Here is an 8,656-nt window from a genome sequence, read left to right as displayed (position 1 = left end):
TGTTGAACATGTGGTTAAATTGCAAACTCAAGATCTTTGCAATGAACTTCATGATATCTCACATTTATAGAGAAGAAAATACTTGCCCCAACATACTAACTAATCATGACATAAATCATAGATCTAATTTATGGTGGAATGTAATTCCTAGCTTTCTAAATTTAGAATTTGCTAGGAACAAGTTAGGACTACCTAATAACTATAAATTTAGAAACATGTAATCTTATCTTACTCCAAGTACTTGACATTTTACTTTAATATATCTCCATAAGTGCTTATGCACCTTTGGTTTTAAAAAAAAGTAAATAAAAAACTAATAAAGTATTATGAGACATTGATTGTCATACAATCAACATCAACAAATAAAATTAAGGTTTGTTTGTTGTTTTAAATGATTATATATATTTGAATATCTATTTTAAAGAGAGTATTACACCATAGAAGAACCAAGTCACTTCTTAGATAAATTAACAGTTTATTATTATGATACCAAGATAGAGGTAAGTGAAGAAGACACATAAATTCACTTCATACACTTGAGAATTACATAGGCAATCCATCCAGAAAACGTTTATAGAAATATAAAGACTCTTTTGGTTTATATTCTGGAACAGTATGCCCCGCTCCCTGTAACCAATATAAAATCAATTAGTGTGTAGAGCAAACCAACCTAAGATAATTTTATAAGAGTAAATATTTATTTTGGTTAATCAAATTTTTTTCTATATATATGATAACTAAATTTTTTTGAAAATCTCAAAATGGTTTGCGAAGATATCAAATGTAAATTAAATTAGTTATTTTAATATTTTTATATAATTTTTGAGATACTTAAAAGACTATTTTAATTCACATTCATAATATTTGAATACTAGCTTAAATTATTACCTTTTTAGTTATTAAATTATCACATGTAAAAATTTATAAGTAATAAAATGAGTAATGGAATATTTTCATGGACAAACCTTTATGGTCAAAAAAGTAAGATTTTTCTCATAACCTTGTGTAAACCTGCAACAAATAAAAGAAAACTAACTCAAAATGTGGTCAAGAGTAGACTTTCCAAAAAAAATTAAACATTAGTGTATTTTGATAAAGATAGAATCTTCTCTCACAAAAGGTATATAACTCCATATGTCACTTATTATGATTGATTGAAAAATATTTTTAAATAAAAAATTTATTAATTAAATATTTTATTAACCAATCACAAATGATAATAGTACATGAAATTATAAATTTTGTGGGACAAATCACACTTTAATATCTTGCTGGACTGATGTTACAAACTAATACTTGAATCACAGGATTAAAATGCTTAGTGTATATAGTTTAATATCTTTTGGTGGATGTACATAAATTTATCAAAAGTTACTGGATCCTAACTAAAGTCATTCTATTTAATGAATTAAAATTTATGAAAATTGATAAACATATGATAAGGATAAAAGAGTGGTAGAAGTACCCAGCAACTTGACCATCAACTAACCAAGCCCTCCATTCATCAATAATCTTGTACCCTAGTGAACTTGTCCATGCTTCAGAACCAGTATATGGAACACATAAGTCATGATCTCCACTGAAAAATATAACATGAAAATTTAGGTATATGGGTCTAGTTAAAAAACAACCCAAAAAATATATCATAACTTGAAGCATAAAATTGGTTATAGTAATTAAAGAAAACAAATTGTTTTGCAAAGATGTTCAGACTTTAGAAGAAGGGGTCAATGAATAAAGAGATATAAGATTATTTCAAGGTAATCAACTAATATATTTTTGGTATAACCAATAGTATTTCTCCCCCCTATGAGTAAGGAACTAAACTCTTTCGAGGTGTATAGCTGTCCCACTCAACAAATTTTACTATTAAGAATTGAACTTTTAACATTTTGACTTATCTAGGAATCCAATGAATTCTTACACTACTACATCAATATTTTGTTAGTAATCAACTTTCGATTGTTAAGTCACCAACAATATCAATGACATTTGATTAAAATTATGGAGATCTTGCCTTCTAAAAAAACGAAAGGTGAAAATTATCTAGCCTTTAAATAACTATGGAGTTCTGATGATATCAAATCATTAATTGCATCATGCTACAATAATGTAATTAAATGTGATTAATTTTGTAATTCACCTGTATATAAGTGCTCGATATCCATTGGAAGTTAGTTTTTTGTGGAATTCAATCATGCTTCCTTCATCATGATTGTACTCAATATTATTTGTGCATAATTTCCACTCGTCGACCACACTTTTCTGTTTCACCACAAAGACATCAATTTTATACTCTATTCCACATTAGGTAATCTCCACAAATGCATTAGACCATGACACAACCGTAGTAGTCGACATTTTGATCTTATTAGGTTGCATCGACATTACAACAAACACAATAATCAAAATTACAGTAAACAATACTACAACTATAATTTATAATATTGTAACTACTTACTAACAAAACTTACATCTACTGTATGAATTGCTTTCCTGACAGCTTCATTATTCAGCCATACGGTTCCAACCTCATCATCCTAGTTAGAGCATTATATTTAGTTACTTGTTATATGAGCAATAAGAATGATATATAGGAATTAAAATGGATTGTATTTCAATTGAAAGAGAGCAAGTTAAAAGCTAGGAAATGAATATGAAATGATAAAGATCTAAAGTAGCAAATAAACTTACAAAGCAAGGAACACTGCCAGTATAACTAAGTTCTGGCCAAGTTGGTACAATTCCACTCTTCACATGTTGTCCTAGGGGCCAAGCACGACCGAACATTCTTCTTCTAACAGGCATAGGTTTATCTGTCTCACCCAACTTCCTAAAACTGAGTGGCAACCTATTATCAGATTTTGTGTTCTCCGAGCCATGATAACATGGTTCTAGAGTGTCATATGGGTTTAAACTTCCAAGCACCTATAGTAGAAGAAGAAAAAGCATAAGTGAGTGCCACATACACTTTAACCTAATCTCATTCCAGGACTGTTTATAGTTAAATCACCTTATCCACTTTAAGCATCATTTGTAAGCAGGTTATATTATTGATTCTACCATGGTATCTTCCAAGGCATTGGCCTTTGATATCCTGCATCATAGAACATTGATTAGCATGACTAAAAATGAACAAATGTGATTAAAAGAAAATATAAGGTGTCTTCATATACTAGGAAATAATGAACTAGTTTGCATGTTCCATACTTTAAATAAAAAGTGAAGGACATGCTGTTAATTACACTATTAAGATTATAGTGATAGTGATTAGTGACATACTAATTTTATTGTATTTGATGGTATTGTTTTTACCTCAAAAATCTGATCACTGATGAGTCCCATTCCATGTGCATATGGAACGATAGCATTGCCATCAAATTCATTATCTGTAACACCATTTCCAATCAAGTAACCCTGTACATTGAAATTATATCAAATTATGGACACATAATTGCAAACAATAATGTGATCACTTAAAGTAATGATAAATGACCTTGAAATTCAGCTTGGGTTTTGCACCAGCATTGAATCCTGTGGAAATTTGAGAAACAATATTTTATTTATGATTCTAAGTTCTAACACATATTTTAACACATTATGAAAACAACATTTTACCTTGTACTATTTGTTGAGCAAGAGTAGGTATATAGATTCCAGCAAATGACTCTCCAGCAAGGAATAATGGATTAGAAAGGAACTCAGGGTATAGCTTAAACCACTGATTTGTTCAAAAAAGGTAGATATATGAGCACAATGATAAGCATAAGGACTTGTCAATTTAGTTTTTAGCTTAAGTTCCTGACTTGTTTCCTTAATTACCTCAAGGAGAAAGTTATGTGAATCAATAGCTGTCTTTACATCTCCGGTTCTATAATCAGCCTTGTTCTTTGAGTATGAAAATCCAACTCCAGCAGGAGAATCCAAATATATGATATTGGAAACCTATAATGCAAAGTAAAATATTTTATGAACACAAGACAATTAATTCATATAAGTACACAAATATGTAGTTAATTCATATATGCAGTTCTTATCTTTGTCTAAAGGACAAAAATCCCTTTCAAGATTCAACAAAGTTTTAACAAATCCACACCTTTGACCAACTATATGGATTGAGATGCAAGTTAGGTAGAGTTCCCTTAGTCTTTGGTTTCTCAAAATTAAAAGGACCTGAAACACACAATGAATTAGATTCATGAGACTACAACAAAAAAAACATGCAATCTAGAAATTTAAGACAAGGTAGCCAATGTAAGTAATTGCAAATTATTGTAATGTATGAAAAGGAAAATGGGCATGTAAAATATTATTGGCTTCCCTTACCATGCTCAAATACGAAGCCGTCCATGCTAGAGCATCCTGGTCCACCATTAAGCCATAGAACTACTGGGTCCTTAGATGGGTTACTTTCTGATGCAACAAAATAGTAAAACAAGTTCCTTTCACTATTTTGATCCACTGTCACATACCTTCAATGTCCCAAACCAAGGCCATGAAATCAGACATTTTGCATTTCTTTCATTAATTAAATGTGTCAATACTTATAAAGGAGAAGAAATGGTTGTTCCCTTTGGGTTTATGTATGGGCATAAACATTAGGTTATGGGAACAAAATCATGGTCATAAAGACTTCCGCGTTTAATCTATGGATTTCGGATGGAGTTATTCTCCAATATTAAATACTTGTTGGACTACTCCTCTCATTACCAATTGGTTTTGAGATGGAACCTTAACATTGTATCAGAGCCATACCCAACTTCTTTCCGACTGTCATGTGCCAAAATGCCATCTTGCTTATACTAGATGTACAAAATATTTGTGTATGGTATGATCAATTGCAAATTAATTTATAGAGCAAATTACTATGAACATAACATATAATGTCAGGTATGGGTTCAGTCAAACTTTTGCAACTTAGCTAGTAAGATTTGGTTAACTTTAAAATATCACAAAGAGGGAAATGTTAAATTTATTGAAAACACTCTTGCAACTAATCCTTTTGAAATGTGTATTTCCCAATAAATGTTGTTGTTGTTAGAAAGTAAATCACACACCACCTAACTCATTGTCTCAGGAATGATTTAAACACTTGATTAGGATATTCGTCTCATTGCCAATATATTTTTAAATGAAACCTTAACATGATATCAAAGCTATAGCTCAACTTTTTTCTGGTTGTTTTTTTTTTTTTGATAAAGAAAAATTGTATTAAAGGAGCACAAGGGGTGCCCACCCAAAACAAGAAGGAAACAAACACATTTCAAAAGGATTAGTTGCAAGTGTTTATGAGTCAAATGTATCTCTTCACCTGGTCTGACAAACTTATGTGGAGGGGACATATTGGAAAGTGAATTCCACATCTCCTACATCATTGTATCGAGAATGATTTAAATACATATTGGATTATTTTTCTCATTGTCAATTAGTTTTGAGATAGAATCTTAACAAAATTTAACTTTAATTTATTAGTTTACTAAATTATGAAATGAAAAAGCAAATGTTTGTGACTATAGTTTGTGTGGTAGTTGTAAGCATTTCTCAATTATCCATCCACACTCTTTATGAATTATTCAAGTTTTATAAAGAAAATATAATTATTGGCTTCATGCTAAAAGTACCAGTATATGTTGAGCAAATTTAGTTATTATATTAGGCTTAATTATTAAAAAATATTATGAATATAAGCTCAATATTTATGGATTGTTTATAAATACAACACAATATAACAATTATAGTGAATATGCATTAAATCAATTAAAATTAATCAGAATCGGTCAAAATCGAAAAATACCGATAAAAATTGGTCAATGGTCTTAGTATAATTCTAAAATGACACATTACAGATTCAAACATTGAAGCACATACCTATTTTGCAATATGCTAAATCATTAAATCATTTCAATAAAGGAATAAAATATTCTACGAATAAGTAGATAAGTTATCTTCCACCTATAAAATTATGACATATATAATGTTTCATCATCATACTATATAAGGGAAAATACGGTGTAACTACCACCATGATATAGTTTTACTATTTCGCCCTTAACAATTTTTAATTTCTACAAAAACCATACAATCATATATAACTATTACCAATATATTAACCACTCTCACTTTAATTTGACCATTGAAATAAAGAAAAAATATAATATAAAGTGCATCCAATAAAAATTATAATATAAAGTACATTCAATTTAAAAACATATTCTAATTTACCAAAATAAAATATATAAACCCTAAATATTTTATAACAAAGGAAAATGTAGGTCGACAAGCACGAAGTGCCTGTCGCCACACTAGTTTTCTATAAAAATATTTTTAAAACTAAATAAAGTAGTATACATGTCATACTTTTACTGGTTGAAGGAGATAAATTATCTCCTGGTATGAGGAAATACATTTTTCTCTTTTAATAATTGAGTTATATGTTACAAATTATAATATCTATATTTATAAAGATGATATATTCTGATATAAAGATATAAGTTATTTCCTCCAGCCACTAAAATCATAACATGTGTCATATTTAATCATTTCTACCAAAAATTTATTTTTAAAACTAAACAAAACAATACAAGTGTCATATTTTCAATAATTATAGGAGATAAATTATCTTATTATATTCTCATTTACAAATTATATAATTAAACCGGTTTAGTTTGAGAAATATTAGTTGAATTGAATCGTTAAACCCTATAATAAGAATATGTTGGGTCTTCCCAACTATAGATTCTATAACTTGTAACTCTTCCTCTCTCTTTCTTTCCTTTATCAACATATTTGTGGGGTAGTTTTTCACCTTTGCATAAAAAATAAAAAAAATAGTTGTACCAATGAGTAAGGTAACTAGTAGGATTAATAATGCTGATTTAGTATCACGTATACTTTTAATTGTTACATTTCAAATAATTTTTAGAAAACATGGTATATAAGAGCATTTTCAGCATCAAATACAATCTTCATTCTCATTTGAATTTCACATATTATTTTATAATTTGTTACAATTTCTCACAAAATAAGAATAACATATATTTTTTCTTCACAATAGCAAACATCATTCTTATTCTTATTTGGTTTTGACAATATCTACCTTTTTTCCACAACATTTACCTCTCTCTTCATTTTTCCTTGGCTAAGAACAACAAAAAATTGTTCTTATTCAAAGAACAAAAAACAGAAAATAAGAATGACACAGTGAAGAACATAGTAAAAAAGTTCTTATTTATTTAAGAACAACCATAAAAATAACTATTGTTGTTGCTCTAACTAAGAGAAAAAAATACATGCATTAACAGTGTGTTAGTTTTATATATTGTCACTACATCATCTACTATTCATATCTAATAATTACTGACTCTTCAAGAAAAAATAACTCAAATGAATGACAAATGATATATTGACTGTGTATAAATCTTTACGATAATACATAAATATTTCAATATTTTAACTAATTATAACTCAAACATGATTGCCTTTTCAAATTATCACTCTGTCGCCAACTCGCCATGCCATCTAGGGGTGTAAAAATTCAGTTCGGTTTGGTTTTTAGTGCATTTTAGTGACCGAACCGATCTAAAACATATGGTTCGGTTCTACTCAATTAACCGCAAATTTAACTATAAGAACCGAACCGAACCGAACCGCTGTTGAATGGTTCTATTCGGTTCCACGGTTTTTCCATTTATTTTTTTATAAAAAATCTTGCATCAATTGAAAATTCAAAATGTATTACAAGAGATATTGTTTATCCATAAAAGGATAAATATTACTACTATTATTATAAAAAATTATGAATCATATATAACAATACAATTCATGATTAGTAACATATATATCAATTAGTAAAATATATAATAGTTACATTTATAACCTTACGTTTCATAATTAGTAACATATGTATAACAATATATGATATATGTTAGTTTCAAACTCAATATCACATAAGGTGGAATATATGTTACAAATCATAAGACCCTAGGAAACAATTTAGTAACTAATAATATATAATATTAACTTAATAACAATTTAGTAACATATATAACACTACAATTCACACAAAAATTGATAATTTAAGCTAGAAAATTTGTTGAAGAATTTAAACAATAATAAAACATTATTCCCTAATCCGTAGTATATGTTTCTTTAATATGATGTTCGGTTCGGTTCCAACGGTTCCTAAATTTTTAAAACCATAAACCAAACTGAACATAAACGGTTCCTTAAAAAATAACCGAACCGAACCGCGAAACCGAACCGAACCACATTTTACGGTTCGATTCCATCAGTTTCACGATTTAAACTGGAACCGCTTACACCCCTAATGCCATCCATTATGATTTCTTTGAAACCATTTTAAGAATTTTAATTACTTAGTTTTACTTCTTTTAGTTATCATTGTCTAGTAGTGATAGAGTGACTCCATTCATCTCAATATAGGGATTTTTAGTTGGACTACAACAAAGGGTATTCCCTTAATAAGGAATTAATCTCTTGTGGAGTGTATTATTATCTTTCCTAACAATCATTCCCTCTTAAAAATTGAACATATATTTTTTTTAGTATATTCGAGAATTTAGATAGATCTTATACCACTAGATTAATACTTTTGTTATTATAAGTATACTCAAATTAGTATTCTCTCCATGGCCCT

At 28.7% G+C, this 8,656-nt stretch overlaps 1 protein-coding gene across 1 annotated transcript; it reads right to left on the bottom strand.

Annotated features, from left to right (window-relative positions):
* LOC109359943 (serine carboxypeptidase-like 20) lies at nucleotides 537–8,337 on the bottom strand. The gene is made up of 14 exons (XM_019604634.1): nucleotides 8,276–8,337; nucleotides 4,327–4,472; nucleotides 4,097–4,173; nucleotides 3,823–3,945; nucleotides 3,619–3,721; nucleotides 3,497–3,534; nucleotides 3,316–3,417; nucleotides 3,014–3,097; nucleotides 2,695–2,928; nucleotides 2,475–2,540; nucleotides 2,144–2,265; nucleotides 1,466–1,579; nucleotides 966–1,011; nucleotides 537–627 (listed from the first exon to the last, which is right to left on the bottom strand). Exons 1-14 carry the CDS (start codon nucleotides 8,335–8,337, stop codon nucleotides 544–546), a joined length of 1,401 nt encoding a protein of 466 aa, XP_019460179.1. The 3' UTR covers nucleotides 537–543.

Source organism: Lupinus angustifolius, chromosome LG11, assembly GCF_001865875.1.
Source record: "Lupinus angustifolius cultivar Tanjil chromosome LG11, LupAngTanjil_v1.0, whole genome shotgun sequence".
NCBI classification, from domain to species: domain Eukaryota; kingdom Viridiplantae; phylum Streptophyta; class Magnoliopsida; order Fabales; family Fabaceae; genus Lupinus; species Lupinus angustifolius.
This window is presented reverse-complemented; position numbering and strand designations above follow the sequence as displayed.